This window comes from Peromyscus eremicus, chromosome 2 (assembly GCF_949786415.1).
Source record: "Peromyscus eremicus chromosome 2, PerEre_H2_v1, whole genome shotgun sequence".
NCBI classification, from domain to species: domain Eukaryota; kingdom Metazoa; phylum Chordata; class Mammalia; order Rodentia; family Cricetidae; genus Peromyscus; species Peromyscus eremicus.
This window is the reverse complement of record NC_081417.1, coordinates 154640654-154656879: the sequence shown is the minus strand read 5'-3', so window position 1 is coordinate 154656879 and position 16226 is coordinate 154640654. Positions and strand designations below refer to the sequence as shown.

The 16226-nt window shown below is 46.3% G+C and overlaps 1 protein-coding gene across 2 annotated transcripts in view; it reads left to right on the top strand.

The window, feature by feature from the left end:
- Positions 1-7061: 7061 nt before the first annotated feature.
- Positions 7062-16226, top strand: part of Pdpn (podoplanin) — a 44981-nt gene continuing 35816 nt past the window's right edge. For both annotated transcript variants that reach the window (XM_059256257.1, XM_059256258.1), the window contains exon 1: positions 7062-7309. In XM_059256257.1, the coding sequence (XP_059112240.1) occupies positions 7243-7309 (67 nt within the window). In that variant the 5' untranslated portion in view covers positions 7062-7242. The remainder of the gene's footprint in view (positions 7310-16226) is intronic.

Genomic DNA, 16226 nt, shown 5'->3' with positions numbered 1-16226 from the left:
CAGCCCCAATGAGGTCAAGTTCTTATCCCTAGCATCTTACCTATCCATCTTCCTACAGAGCATTTCCTGGGATGGAAACAAATGCCCTGGGACTGTAGTTTAGTGACTGAGTGCTACCAGACCACTGCTGGGGGGAAAAAAAGTAACTTTAGTCCAGGGTACCAATAGGAAGTACATACATACTGTTAAGGGCAGAGGTCCACCCAGGTGTTCTAAATTCAAAAGCCTGGATTAAAGGCTCAAAGGTGGCACTCAACAGGTGATACATAAGAAAGACACCACCGCACTCTTGCACCCCCAGCCAGGAAGGATCATCTACATCTAGTCATCAGGAACATCTCCCAGACTCCAGCGGAGGGGCATCCTACAAACACTTAGCTTGGCCTCTTCACCAAGTGTCAAGTTCATGAAAGACAAAGAAAGGCTCAGTGTTCTGCAATCTTCTGAAGACATGGCAGCCATTACAGACCAGGGACAAAACAAAAGCAATGTTTTAGTTTTTATTTGTTTATAGATGGGGTCTTGTTACCTTGACCAGGCTGATCTCAAATTCTTTGGCTCAAGTGATCCTCCTGCCTCAGTTTCCTGAGTAGCTGGGACTTCAGGTGACCACCACCATGCCAGGCATGCTGAGGATCAAATCCAAGATTTTCTCTGTACCAGACAAGCACTCACCACCCAGCTACATCCCCAACCAAGAGCAGTGTTTTAATGTTAAATTTCTTAAGTTTGATAATTCTGCTGTGCCTATGAAGGAGGTCTTTGAGTTTTAGGAAATTTGCACACAAGAATTGAGGACTAGACGGCATAATGTCTCTATGACTCTCCCAGTGACTCAGAAATACATCAGTGTAAAAAGGCAGATAATGCTGAATCACATGAAGGTAATGAGGCAGACTGGTAAATACGGAGAAAGGATATATGGGAGTTCTGGAATTACTCTTTCAAACTCTTCTTTCTTTTCTGTGGGTTTTTTTTTTTTGTGTGTGTGTGAGGGGGGATTTGTTTGTTTGTTTGTTTGTTTGTTTTTGTTTTTAGGGACAGAGTTACTTTGTATAATCCTAGCTGTTCTAGAACTCACTCTGTAGACCAGGCTGGCCTCAGAATTCAGTTCCACCTGCCTCTGCCTTCCTAGTGCTGACTGAAGGCATGTACCACCATGACTAGGCTCAAACTCTTCTTTCTTTTTCCTCCTCCTCCTCTCCTTCCCTCCCCACTCTCCTTCCCCACCTCTTTGAGACAGGGTCTCCTCCGATTCACTATGTAGCTGAGAGTGGCTATGAACTTCTGTCTCCTGCCTCCGCTTCACAAGCACTAGGATTGCAGGCATGAGCTGCAATTACTCCCAGTTTATGCACCAATGGAACTGAAACCCAGGGCTTTGTACATGCTAAGTAAGCACCTCCCTTCAAACTACAACTCTTCCCCTCTCCTCTGCTCTCTTTTCTGGAGCAAAAGACTGAACCCAGGATCTTACACATCCTAAGCAAGCCAAAACTTTGAAAATATGACAGAAGAAAAAGCTGAGAGGCTGAATACATAGCACAATGGAAGAGCATTTGCCTGCTATGAGGCCCCGAGTGCAATCCCTGGCATCAAATAAATAAATTAATTAACTAATACATACATAAATAAATAAAATAAAGGAAAAAGAAACCTGAAAAGAGTCATGTATTTAAAATTATCAGCATATATATATTAAAATTCACTGATAAAAGTCTATACAACTTTTAATGGTCAGTTTTACCAAATCATGTTGTAAAACATCTTTCCAATTACAGCCAGTATTCACCGTATTCGGGTTTTTGTTTTTGTTTTTGTTTTTAATTTCTCTTTATGTGTATCAGTGTGTTGTCTGCAGGTATGCCCGTGCACCACATGTGTGCAGTGTCTGGAGAGATCGGAAGAGGGCATCAGATCCTCTGGAACTGTGAGCTGCCATTGGACGCTGGGAAACTGAACCTGGGTCCTCTGGAAGAGCAGCAAATACTCTTAACTGATGAGCCACCCCTCCAGTCCCACCTTATTTCTCTTTATGAAATGCTTAACACGTTCAACATCTTGTTCAATCAGTCCCCTGGATCCATGGGTTCAACTGACCACAGATTAATATTTAGAGACCTGGGCATAGTGGTGCACAACTTTAATCCCCTCATAAGGGAGACAGAAGCAGGCAGATCTCCATGATTTCAGGGCTAGACTGGTCTACATAGGAAGTTCCAGGCTAGCCAGAGCTACAGTGAGACTCTGTCTCAAAAAGGAGTGGGTATTGAACATACACATTTTCCTCTTTCCTTTTCCCTCTAAACAATATATTACAGCAGCTATTTATTAGCACATTGTATCAATATCGCACTAGTTATTATTAGCTGTGCTTTAAGGTCCTGGGAGGACATGTTACGATAACCTGGAAATACAACCCCTGTTGTTTGCATTCAATACAGTGGCTGCACCTTAAGCAACTGCTGTCCGGACCACAATTGCAACTCCACAGCTACTAGGTGGTTTGGGCGGGGCCGCAGGAGGTGGGAATTCCTTTACCTCAGGCACCAGCTTTATCATGGCCACTAAAGGAAACTTTATCTAAATCTCTATTCTTCTATTGAACTCAGGATTCAAAGGTTGAGGCAAAATCCTGCTAGCTCAGAGAGGCAGAATAGCAAACAGCTCACCTTTTCTTCTTGCTCACGTCTCCCAAAAAAAGGGGCGTCCTTCTGTTCAGCCCCCACTAAAGAATCCTCACTACACTTAGTTCCTCCCTACCACTTCCTGTCAGATAGTTGCTGACTCAGCCTCCTGACCCCCAGGTTAATTTTATTTAATCAAACAAATGTAACATGTCTTTGCATTGTTAACAAAAGCAGCAGAAACAAATGTAATACACCTTTACACAGTTAAAATAATATTCCACAACAAACCCCATTGTCCACAGGGACTTGAACATCTGTGGATTATAGTATCCCCAGAACCCATCTCCACACACACTGAGGACGACTGTGCTTATCCAACTCTGTGACAGAAAATGGGTACCTAGCTCTTCAAAAATTCTTTGGGGAGTTTGAAGGTGGAATGGTTGTGCAGCCCCACTGGAATGAAGGCATGAGATGATGACTGATATCAGGAGGAGCAGTTGGCATCAGGGAGATCTCATGGCAGCAATGGGCACTCTGGCACTTAGAGGACACCAGGGGGTCAGAATCAAGCCAGTCCCTACTCATGGAACAGCAGAAGTTGGCTTCCTGGCTGGGGTCTCAGTGTAGAGTACCAGTTCATAGGTGGAACTGGGAATAAGTCCAGTTTCCCAGGAGTGGGCAGACTGGGGGGACCCTCATAAATCAGGCTTGGGTAAAGGTTGACCAGGAAGAGAGAATGACCCCACCCTTAACTTAGTTCTGTGTAGTGATCCATGCCCTAGATCAAAGAAACTGGTCCCCTTAGAGCCATTTTAAAAACTTCTGCCCCACACTAGTGTTTAGTGACTGAGTTTCCTGGTGGGTACAAACAGCACCAGAGGAGGAAAGAGATTGAGAACTCAGCAGGGTAGAAACAGCCACCATCAGGATCCGATCCTGGCTGTATGCAGAGTTCTCTGGAGTGAGAAGGACACTCTTGAAGAATGCAGACTCTGGGGCTCATGTGGCCCAAGGATTTTTCCAGCAAACCAAGGTGTCGTGAGTTCACAGCCTGACCTTATTGCTGCCCCTGCCTGAGCCCTAAGAAATGACCTATTCAGGGGTAACCGAGATGCTTCGTGCCTTTGGAAAGTCGGTTGAAGGAGTTTCAGCCCTGGAACACTGTGTCTCCTTGGGTAGCCTGCTCTCCAGGCTGGGCAGAGGGCTCAAAGAATGCTTCCAGCACCAGAGACCCAACACCAACCTCCAGCGTGCCCCAGAACAAAGAGTCCCATACTGTCTGGGTCATCTTAGCTCCTTCTATTATCTTATATAAGACCCAGATTAACAATAGGCTCCAGCCCTGATTAGCCACAGAGAGATACACGTCTTCCTTCCCTGTTCATTTTCTATAGGACTCCACATGTTTTGTGGTATGTTCTGAAGAGTGGTTCTCAATGTAGGACCCCAGCTCTCCTTCCTTTAATGAACGAGAACTTTGGAATGACCCCAATGACCTGTGTGTTAGCCAGCCCTCCAGGTGAATCAGTGCTAAGCCATTTTCCTTGAATACTATGATCCTAGAGCAAAGGTTGACTGGAAGATCAGATGAGATTGCAAGGTAAGATTTACAAATGGTGGGGCTGTGAGTGTTATCTCAAGGCGCCAGTCTTTCTGCCTCCACCTTTGTTTGTTTAGTCTTCACACGGGCTGTGTCACAAGTGGAAAGGACCCCTCTGCACATTGTCCCTGTGGTCCCTGTCATGTGTGGTCCCTGCCCCACCAAGCTGGATTTCACCTTTAAGGCTTTGCTGGCTCTGTATCACTCCTGGGTATCTTTTGCCCAGGGCCAAGGCATCTTTAACTTGCTGTTTGCATTGTTGTGGAGTGTCACCCCTTCCCCCACTCCTGTCCTTCAGTGACTCTTCTTGGGGCCACACACACACCTGGTTATTCAGAAGGATAACATAAAGAACCATAGCAGACTTCTCCAGTCCTGTGTCCTCTCTCCAGTACTCTCCTTGTCCCCAGGCTCCCAACAGAATTCAGTTTCCACTTATGCCCCCTTCCTCCACCCTCTACAAGAAGGTAGGGGACCAGCCTTCTACAACCTAGACACATCCCTATGACGTAGGGAGAGAAGAGCAGGTGATGGATTTATTTCGTGGATTCTTACTGTGTTCCTAACCCCCCCTCCATATAGGCTGTTTCAGTTGCCAAGGTAGAGCCCATTGGCCTCTGTTATTTGTCTAAGAGGCCACCCAGGCCATGTGCATGGCACTCAGTCTGTAATACACATTACTCACACAGAAGAAATGATGTTGCAACACCAATCCATTTCTCCCAGGTTTCTCTTTCTCACTTCCCCGAATCCACTTCATTCCTGTCTTGTAGCCCCAGGACAAGCACTGTCCCTTGAGCAGTTCCTAGATATGGAAGACCTCCTGCCTGCCCAGTCACACCTGCTGCTGTGTGGGCAGCCCCCCTCTCACCCTGGTAGGTGACACCAGAATGCTGCTAAAGGGCACAGCTTGCTAACTGGTTCACACTAGCATTTCCCCAAAAAGGCTTATTAATCAGTGAGTGGGATGGGAGATGAGAGTCTGAGCTTTCTTTTCTTTTTTTCTTTTCTTTCTTTCTTTTTTTTTTTTTTTTTTTTTTTTTTTTTTTTTTGGCTTTTTGAGACAAGGTTTCTCTGTGTAGCTTGACTGTCCTAGAACTCACTCGGTAGACCAGGCTGGCCTCGAACTCACAGAGATCTGCCTGTCTCTGCCTCCTACTGGGACTAAAGGCATGTGCTGCCACTTTCTAAGCTTTTAAAATAATCTTGGCTCAGGAGATAGAAGGGCTTGCCTGGCAACCTGAGTCTGAGCTTTAGAACCCATGTAAAGTTAGGAGAGAGCTGACTCCACAGAGCTGTCCTCTGACCTCACACACACACACCATGTCATGGGTCCCCACACACCTAATGTACACACATGTGCACACATGTACATGGACACACACACACACACACGTTTTAAAAATCTACTCTTGACCAAAAAAATAAAAAAATAAAAAAAATCCCCGCCAGAACTGTTTTATAGAGAAAACTTGTCTCAGAAAACAAACAAACAAACAAAAAATCTACTCTTGTAATTCTTAAGATGAAGTCTGTTTGGAACAGAGGTCAAAGAAAAAAGGATGAAAACAGCCCATTTTCACCCCCCATTGGGATACTTGGAGAACATTCATCCTTAAGTTCTGTTTTTAATTTATTTTCATTTTTTACATTGTGTGTGTGTGTGTGAGAGAGAGAGAGAGAGAGAGAGAGAGAGAGAGAGAGAGAGAGAGAGAGAGACAGAGAGACAGAGAGACAGAGAGACACAGAGAGAGAGACAGAGAGAGAGAGAAGTTAGAGGCATCATTCTGGGGGGTCAGTCCTTCCCTTTCACATTGTGGGTCACCAGGTTTGGTGGCTGAGCCGTCCTGGAGCCCATCTTCAGACACTTTTGTTGAATGGAATTTATGGCATCTGGGCGGGGAGCCAGGACCACCTCTCCAACCTTGTTCTTAAATTCCGACAGGCTAGAAGGGAATAAAGACAAGTTCTCTTGCTGATACCCACTCCCTGAGACCGAGGAGAGATGTTCAAATCAAGAAAGAGGGATTACTGCTTAAACCCTGGGATTAAAGCGGATGAGCTGGAACTCTTAGCTCCAGGTGAGTGGCCGCTGTCAGAGGACACAGCTGCTCACGTCTCCAGGTGAAGCCACAAAGTCAGGAGACGTCATGTGCTCTGCCTTTCAAAACTCCGCTAGGGCCAAGCACCCTACCAGCCCAGGCGCCCCACCCAGACCAGTACCCCTCCTAGACAAGTACCCACAAGGCTAAGTACCGCTCTGGTGACCAGTTGTGAAGGGACAGGCACTCCACCAGCCACTCATCCTTGGATGAGGGCTCAATTAATTAACAGGAACCGCCTCTGAACCACCCAAACGACAGTCACTGTTTTTTGTAAACCATCAGCTTGAGTATTTACAAAAAAATTAAAAATTCAATGTGTGATTCTAAAACCAAGGAACGGCCACAGGGACCACCGTGTGAGTCTCACTTTAGCCCAGTAAAAAGGAAAACGTAAATTTTGTGCTTTCCCCTTCAAAACAGAATAATAAATACAGTAGAAAAATAAATAAAAATTATAAAGCAGAACTGTTTACTGCATGTGGCCCCTCTTTCTCCTGTGGTGGAGCACTCAAAAGCTTTTTTTTTTTTTGGCTTGGGCTGGGCCCCAGTGGCTGAGGCCCTGTAACTTTAAACCTGGCCTGAGGTCATCTTGTGATGCTGGCCAAACAGAATCCGGGGGCGGTCCTAGATCTCTGGGCTGGGACCACCTGACGCCCACCCGCTCCCGCCCCGAATCTGGAGACATAAAAGCTGAGGGCGCCCGCGGAGAAGTTGCTAGCTGCCAAGTTTGCTGTGCCTGCTGCGGTGAGCCAAGGAAGCCGGGGCACTCTGTCGCTGAGACTTTGCTCACAGCCTTCCAGACTCTTGCTGACTTCTCCCCGGCTGGGCCTATAGTTGCGAAGCCTTTTTTCATCTTTTCACAACCGCAAAAACCAGCAGCCGGGGAGGCTCCAAAGAGATCAAGATGTGGACCGCGCCAGTGTTGGTTTGGATTTTCGGGAGTGCGTGGTTCTGGCACTTTGCGCAGGGAGGTAAGCGCCCGGCATGAGAGGCTACCAGCACTTGCTGGTGGGGATGGAGGGAGGCGGGGATGCCTGGGCCTGGGATCTGAGAGCGCCAGGGAGAAAGCTGGGGCAGCTTAGAAGGAGCCAAGTCCCCAGGAACAGCCAGTGGGTGTGGCAGGAGCCGTCTGGATCCACAGGTGGTAGCGGTGCAGAATGTCCCCCCCACCCCTCACCCCGGGGGCTAATGACATGGGGTGGGAGGATGTCAGCCAAGGGAGACTGGACTGGCCCAAAGAGCAGTGTATTAGAGGAATGGTTAATGTCTCTGGATGAGAGGAACAGGCGAGAGGACATAGAGGTCCCATTTTGGGGGATAGACGGTAGCCCGGGTGGGAGGCGGAACAGCTTGGAGTAGAGTAGGGGAACCGAAGGCTGCCGTCTTAGCAACCTTGTCTCTGCCTCCTTCCTTCTTCCTGTATGCCCAGCCCTGGGAATGGATGGAACTCAGGGTGTCCAGCATGCTAAAGCTGTACCTCCTGACCTGGAGGATTGCTGTGAGCAGTGAGGTGTAAGTGTGTTTGAGGCCATGTATTGAACTTGGCCAAGGACTCAATGGATGGATTAGCGTTAGTAAAAGACCAGTGGAGCCTAGATGTGCTCAGTTGGCAGAGTCCTTGCCTTGCATGCGTGATGCTCTGGGTTCCATCCCCAGCAAGGTACAAAAACCAGCATAGTGACGTTCACCTGTGTGATCTCAGCATTGGGGAAATGGAGGCAGGAGGATGAGAGTTTTCAAGGTCATCCTGGGGGCTACATAGCAAGTTTGAAATGAGCCTGGGCTTCAGGATCATACCCACCCTATTTTATTTCTTGCCTTGTGTTTTTAGTTGTGTCTGTTTCCCTGGTGGAATCTCAGCTCTAACCTTGATCCCTGGGGCCAAAACATCACCTGATAGTAGCAGTTGCTCACTAAATACTGATTGAAGGCCTCCTCAGCAAGCCAGTGGTCTTCAGAGATGGAGGAATGCCCTTTCCGGTGAGGGAAGTGGTCTGTGTGAGCCTCGGCTTCTGTAATTCTCCACAGAAGGCACCTACCTAGTCTTAGGGAAATTATACAGCATGCACTGGGCGGGGCTGTCTGCTTCAAAGAGACGAAGCTATTCTTTATGGGGCTCTGGGCTATTTCTGGCAATCCTATCTTTGAAACTTCTCCTTGCACTAGGATATATACAGTTCTGTATTTCAGTTCGACTTCCGTTTTGGCGAGACACTATGTGTAAATGATACAACTTTTCACTCACCCGAACCACATCCGAGGAAAGTCAGAGGCTGCCTAACATCCTTCCCCCCAGGCAAGAGTAGGCTGCAACTCTCTTAAGCCAGCCTGCAAGGTGCTCAAAGTCATCTTTGTGCTATCCTAGAAGCTGTAGAGCTAAAAAAAAGAGGTCTGGTAAAGAAAGCAGTGGCCAAAGGGATGGCCATGTGGCCTGTTGTCTGCAGGCTGTTCTGCTGCAAGATTGAGGCGTGCAGGGTTTTTGTCTGAGAATAATGAATATGGATGAGTTACTCCACTGAGTTGAGCTATTATTGGGTAGCCAGACTGGAGGTGATTGTGGTGTGCTAATTCTTCTATTAGGGCCGTGTGCCATACTGATTTAGTATTGTAATCCCACCCCCTTTGCCATCTCTAAGGTGTTAGTAGATTCTAAAGAGGCCTGCTGTCCTCACATCTGGCATCTTCCTCCGTCACCAGGCCCCACCCTCCCTCTGAACTTTCATCCAAAGCCTGTACCCCAGGGCCTGTCCCTTAGACAATTAATTTTTGTAAGATTCTGAAAGCTGCTGCTTGCCGCTAACCCATGTGTGCTCTTCCGGGACCAGTCCAAACAGGATTAATCATGTGGCAAAGAAATCATCCTGTGATTTCCCTGAAGTTCTTGCCAGTTTTGGGGGCCCTGGAATCCTCACGGGTTGCTGAGGGTTTTTGTTGTAGAGGCCTTGAATAAAGCTGGTTTCTGTTAGATGTTCTGTGAGGGAAGCTTGGGCTTATGATCCCAAACCGAGTTCAGAAGAGGAAAACATGTTTGAAGCCATGTGTCCGGCAGCAGAAGGCTGAGTGTACCTGCAACCAACAGTACTCAACTCAGCTCACCACTGACTCAGCGCTGGCACCTGGAAAGACCCAAATCTCGGCACGACTGAGGATGGCCCTGTCTAGTGGGCAGGACACCACTTTGTTACATTCCCATCCCCCACCACACTCTAGGAATGTCAGCAGCCTACCTTGTTTAATCCTCAACAACTCCTGTAAATTATACCCTACTATCTCAGAAGCTGCCCGAACCAGGATTCAAAAGCAAATTCAAGGTCTTCATTACTACTAAACTTAAAAAAAAAAAAAAAAAAAAAAAGACGGCTGAACTTGGTAGACTTCACTTTTAGTCCCTTAAACGTGAATACAAACTCCTCTAGACTTAAGACTTCCCTCCGTTATACACAGAATCGGTGCATTAAAATTGATTGCCTTAGTTTATCCTGCACGCAGCGGCTAAATACTTCTCCAGAGGGTGTGGCAGGTTGCTGGATGAAAGAAAGCCAAGTGTGTGCCGCTGCCATCCTTGCCAACCAAGAGTGAACCTGTGCTCCGGATCGCACGGGCTTATCTGAATTTTTGTCATATTTCTGGCTTCTGAGAGCAGCCATTCCAGGTTACAACTTGTGGAAGTATTTCGGGGGAGGCCGAGGAGGGAGGAAGCTCAAATACCAGTCTTTCCTGGAACTCTGCAGAAGATTCCCATTCCTTCCCATCATCCCATCTCTCAAGGAAACTCTGCTATCCTGAAACCTCTCAAAGAAGCCAATGTGGTCTTGTTAGAGGAGGGTCCATGATTGTAGAGAAGTTGCCATACTTTTAAAGCTAATGAGGTTGCTTATGGGATTCTCTCGTGGTACACAACAGATAAAGCTCCCCTTGCCAACTATTTTGAGTACTTTCTCAATAGATGTTTTGAAGTGTGTGTGTGTGTGTGTGTGTGTGTGTGTAGGTCAAATCTTCCTCAATTACTCTGCATCATATTTTTTGAGAACACTGTCTCACTGAACCTGCAGTTCACCAATTGCTAGACTTACTGAGCAGTGGTCCTTAGGGGTCCGCTTGCCTCTGCCTCCCCAGTGTTCAGATAACAGATGCACGCCACTGCACCCTGCTTTTTATGTGAGTCTGGGGGTTGGAACTCAGATTCTCACATTTGCATGGAGAACACTTTACTGAATGTTCTATTCCCTGTAATGTTCTAGGAAAGGAAAGTGATGAGCCCTTTCAACCCTGATCTAATGGAGGACAGAGCCAGGTTAGGAAACCGCTGGCATTCTGCCAAGTTCACCCAGGGCAGGAAATGGAGGTGGCTGTTTCCTCCCACATGTCTAACCGCAGCGCCTGGCTGTCCATTATCCCAGCCCATTCATGGCCAGCCAGCTGATGGGAAACTCTTGAACATCAATGGAAAGAGTAGAGTAGGATTAGAGAGACAGCTGGGTGGGTAAAATGCTTGTTGTGCCAACACGAGAACCTGAGTTTGGTTCTCAGAACCCATGGAAAAAAGCTGGGTGGTAGCAAGGATTTGTAATCCCAGAGATAGGAATGTAGAGACAGGCAGATCTCTGAGGCTCTCTGGCCAACCAGCCTAGCCCAATCCACAAACTCCAGGCCATTGAGACACTTTGTCTCAAAAAATAAGGTGCCTGGGGAATAATACCTGAGAGTATCACTTGACTACACACACACACACACACACACACACACACACACACACACACACACTCAGGTAGATGGATATGTCCATGTTTGTGTCTGGTCCAGTGTCTTTGTCTCAGAGAATAGTTTGTATTTGGAGATGAGTCAGGCTAAGTTCAGAGGGAGGCTTTCGACCTTGGCCAGCTGATCACTTACTTGAGGAAACAGAAGACACACATTGCTGAGGCAAGGCAAAATTGATGCAGTTTCAAAAACAAAAACATATGGAACGGACAGTTGCCTTTCCAGATGAAGATGAGCTCATGACTTCGGTTCAGAGGGGCCGAAATTGCAGAAATGCTTGGAGAGGTATGGGCAGGTCAACTTGCACCACACGGGGCCTTTGAGAACTTATGTTAAGTTGGCAGGGTGTAGGGGAATGCCAATAGTGTGGAGTGCAATCAGAGGCCAGGGAAGGGGGTGTGCAAAATGTGTTAACAGTACTGACGAGAGCAGGGTATTTCCCAGAGTCCATCATGGTGTTTCCATCAGGGAGAATAAAACACAGCACACAAACAAAGCTGTGAGCCAGAGGAGAGTGCCCCACCCGAGGGAGAAAGCACTTGGTTTGCCTGGGATCTCTACAAAGGGAGAGAGAGAGACAAGGAACACTGTTTGCTGCTGTGAAAGCTGCCCTGCCCAAGGAATTTGCTTATTTGACAAATACTTATTGAGTTCTTGCTGTGTGTTTGGGCATTGGAGCATGGTGTTTTCCTGCTGTGAGCTCCTACAGGGGTGTCCTCTTTGGCAGCCTTGGGGATTCTGACCTCAGTTAGGGTGGGTCCCTGAGAATCAGAGAACTTTATTCCCTTAATCTGGCAACACATTCCATCCAATGCTTTTGTTCTACAGAAGACCAAACATCTCCAGAACCCTTTTCACTCAAGAAGGGCATGCCACAGGTAGCAAATATCTACATAAAGTGCAGAAAAACATGTCTCATTTGTGTGTGTTCATGCATGTGGAGGCCAGAGGAAAATCTCTATCTTGCCATCCTTTTTTTTTCTTTTAAGATTTATTTTTATTTTATTTTTTATTTTTTATTTATTTATTTTTTTGGTTTTTCAAGACAGGGTTTCTCTGTGTAGCTTTGCGCCTTTCCTGGAACTCACTTGGTAGCCCAGGCTGGCCTCGAACTCACAGAGATCCGCCTGGCTCTGCCTCCCGAGTGCTGGGATTAAAGGCGTGCGCCACCACCGCCCGGCCTTATTTTTATTTTTTTAAGCTATATGTATATGTGTCTGTGTGGGAGTATGTGCATATGAGTGCAGGTGCCCACAGAGGCCAGAGGAGTCGGACCCCTCAAGAGATGGAGTTACTGGGAATTGTGAGCAGCCTAAAGTGGGTGCTGGGAACCCAGCTCGGTTTTTTGGAGGTGTAGTATGAGCTCTCAACCACTGAGCTATCCCTCCAGCCTCACTGTGTGGTTTCTTTGAGACAGGCTCTCTCACTGGTCTGGACCTTGTCTAGTACACCAGGCTAGGTGGCCGGCAAGCCCCAGAGAGCCAGCTTGTGTCTTCCTCCTCAGAACTAGGATAAAAATCACACACCATCACACCCATTTTTTAAATTTAACTTAATTTTTTTTTGGGGGGGGGCATGGTTCTGGGGATCTAAACGCGGTTTCCATATGTGGTGGTTTGAATGAGCATGGCCCCCAGAGGCTCATATATTTGAATGCTTGGCCCACAGTTGGTGGCATTGTTTAAGAAGAATTAGGAGGCACCGTGTTGTTGGAGGAGGTGTGTCACAGGGTGGGGGTAGGCTCTGAGGTTTCAAAAGCCACCCCCCTCTCTCTCCCTCTCTCTTTCTCTCTCTCTCTCTCTCTCTGCTTCTCTTCGACTTGAGGATAAGATATAAGCTCTCAGCTATTACTCCATTGCTGTCTGCCTGCTGCCATGATGGTCATGGGCTCGCCCTCTGAACTGTAGGCCCTAAATGAACACTTTCTTCTCTGAGTTGCCCTGGCCATGGTGTCTCTTCACAGCAATAGAAAAGCACTAAGGTACACCATGCTTGCAAGGCAAGTTCCTTACTGGCTGAGCCATCTCCCCGTACTCCTGTGTCTCATTTTTAGTAACATTTGGTTCCTGGCATCTTACTTATAATATTCAATTCATGGAAAACAGCCTTTTCTGAGACTATCACCCCATAGGAAGATTAGATGTGAAGCTGCAAAGCCACACACACTACATTCCAAATGGGAGGGTCTAATGGCCATAGCCAATTCGTAACTTTTCCCATTTGCTGAGCTAGAGTGTGTCAGCCACTCACAATCGCTGTTTCACTCAGTCCTCCCAGCACAACTACAAGGGAGGAGCTATTTCCATCTTATAGATGAGTTACGAGGCTCCTCCAGGTTCAGACACAAAGACAGGAAGCGGCGACAATGATCTCGAACTCAAGTACTGGAGCATACCAAGAGCACACATCCCTGGCCACTTAGCTAAATGGCCACTAGTGCTTGGAGTTAGTGTCCCTGAAGATACCCAGAAAAGTGATCCCTCCAAGGACTTATACAGCAGCAACACCACCTGTTACTGTTATACTCACAAGTTGTTTTAATTAATTTTTTGTTTGTTACATACATGATTTTAATTATGTACCTGATGTCAAGAGTACTATGCTGGGTAGTTTTTATTTTCAACTTGACACAACTCAGAGTCATCTGGCAAGAAAGTTACAGAATTGCCCAACCCATGGGACATTATGATAATTGATGAGGGAAGGCCCTGCCCACTGTGGGTGGCACCGTAACCTAGGGAGGTGGTCTTGGGCTGTATAAAAATCCTAGCTGAGCATGCGGCAGAGAGCGAGTCTGTAAATGGCGTTCCTCCATCTCTCTGCTTTAGTTCATGTCTTGAGTTCCTGCCCTGACTTCCCTCAGTGATGGATGATTACCTCGAGTGTTGCTCTTGGTTGTGGTTGTTGATCCCAGCAACAGAAAGCCATTAAGAACAAGTACTAAAATGCCATCCCTGTTCCCTTCAGGACACATATTATCAGGGATTAGAGGGTGTGGTGTTTTGAGGACAGCCCCCACAGGCTCATATATTTAAATGCTTGGTCCCCAGTTGGTGGAACTGTTTTGGAGATTAGGGGGTGTGGCCTTGTTGGAGGAAGTGTGTCACTAGGGGTGGGCTTTGAGGTTTCAAAAGCCCATGCCAGGCTCTGTCTCCGTCTCTCTCTGCCTCATGCTTGTGGATCAAGATGTAATCTCTCAGCTACTGCTCTGGCACCATGGCTGCCTGCCTGCTGCCATGCTCCCTGCCATGATGGTTGGACTGTAAGCCTCTGAGGCCATGAGACCCTAAATGAACCGCTTTGTTTTATAACTTGCCTTGGCTATGGTGTTTTGTCACAGTGATGGAAAAGTAACCAAGACAGAGGGGGAGCTGATGGAGAGAGGCTGGATGGTTAATAGGTACAGGAGCATAATTCATAGGCATGAGTTCCAGTGTCCTATAGCTCAGTGGGATAGCTAGGGCTGACAACAAGCAACTGTGTGTGTTGATGCAGCCAGTGGAGAGGATTTTGAGTGTTCCTGACAAGTGATACGTATATGAGGTGATGGAAGCCAGCAGTCCTGCTCTGACGTTTACATACTACAGAAAAGTATTGAAATACTGTACTGTACCCCCTAAATATATTTAAGTGTATCAACAATTTATTTATTATCATTATTATTATTATTATTATTATTATTATTATTATTTGGTTTCCAGGCTTTTCTTTCTTGGTTTTGTTATTGGTTTTGTTTCTCTGTGTAGCTTTGTGTCTTTCCTGGAACTCACTTTGCAGACCAGGCTGGCCTCAAACTCACACAGATCCACCTGACTCTGCCTCCCAAGTGCTGGGATTAAAGGCGTGCACCACCACCGCCCAGCTTGTTATTGGTTTTAAAGTGTTGCTGTTTCCCAAATTTTATTCTTTAAAAAAGAATTTCATGCATGAGATCTGTATTCTCATTATTTCCACCCTCCTTTTGTGTGTGTGTGTGTGTGTGTGTGTGTGTGTGTGTGTGTGTGTGTGTGTATGTGTACAAGCATGCACCAAAAAGAGACATCAAGTCCCTGGAGCTAGAGTTACAGGAGGTTGTAAGTCACCCAACAACATTGCTGGGACCAAACTTGGTCTCTTTGGAAGAGTAGCAAGTATTCTTACCTGTTGAACCATCTCTCCAGCTCAGGGTCTTATACAGCTCAGGCTGACCTCAAATTCACTATGTAGCTAAAGATGACCTTGGACTCCTGCTTCCCCTGCCTCCATCTCCTGAGTGCTGGGATGACAGGTGTGTCCCACCATGGCCAGTTTATGAGGTGCTGGGGATGGAACCTGGGGTTTTGTGTATGCTAGGCAGGCACTCTACCAACTGAGACAAATGTCAGCCCTGATCTTTCTTAAATTTAGAAAAAAACATCTGCACACTTGTTCTCTCTCCCTCTCTCTCTCTCTCTCTCTCTCTCTCTCTCTCTCTCTCTCTCTCTCTCTCTCTGTCTCCATTCTAATGAGTAGGGGGTATCTCAAATAATTCTGAATTGTCTTTCCTTTCCTAATGACAAATAAATTTGAACACCTTTTCATGCTAAACATCTTGGGGATTGTTCAAACCCTTGGCCACTTTAAATTGAGATATATTCAGGTATTTTACTAATTTGCTTTTTTTTTTCAAGTGAGAAATTAGTTTATTGATCATCTAATACATACACATATATGAGAAAGAGAAGGGGGCCAGGGCTCCAGTCATTTTTAAGAGAATTATGTCAAGTGATTACGAATAGACGAATTGTTTGCACACTTCAGTGAACAGTGTTCTCAGGCCAAAAACGAACTGGGAGCTGTTAAAAAACAACAACAACAAAAACAACAACAACAAAAACAACAAAAAACAGCAAAGAATGAAATAATTAATTATTAGTTTCTTGATAGATCAATTTATTTCTCTAGTTTCCCCTCCAAATATTAACAACTTGCTGCACATTTTGACCTTTAGCACTTTCATTATCAATAAGTAATACATTTTGTTGTTCTTTAGGAGTTCTGTAGATTATTTCTAGTTGCAAAATATTAAAATTTCAAATATTTTTTGTTTGTTTTTGCTGTTGATTTCTAAATTGATTTCACTGAAGCCAGAGAACAGATTCTTCCCAA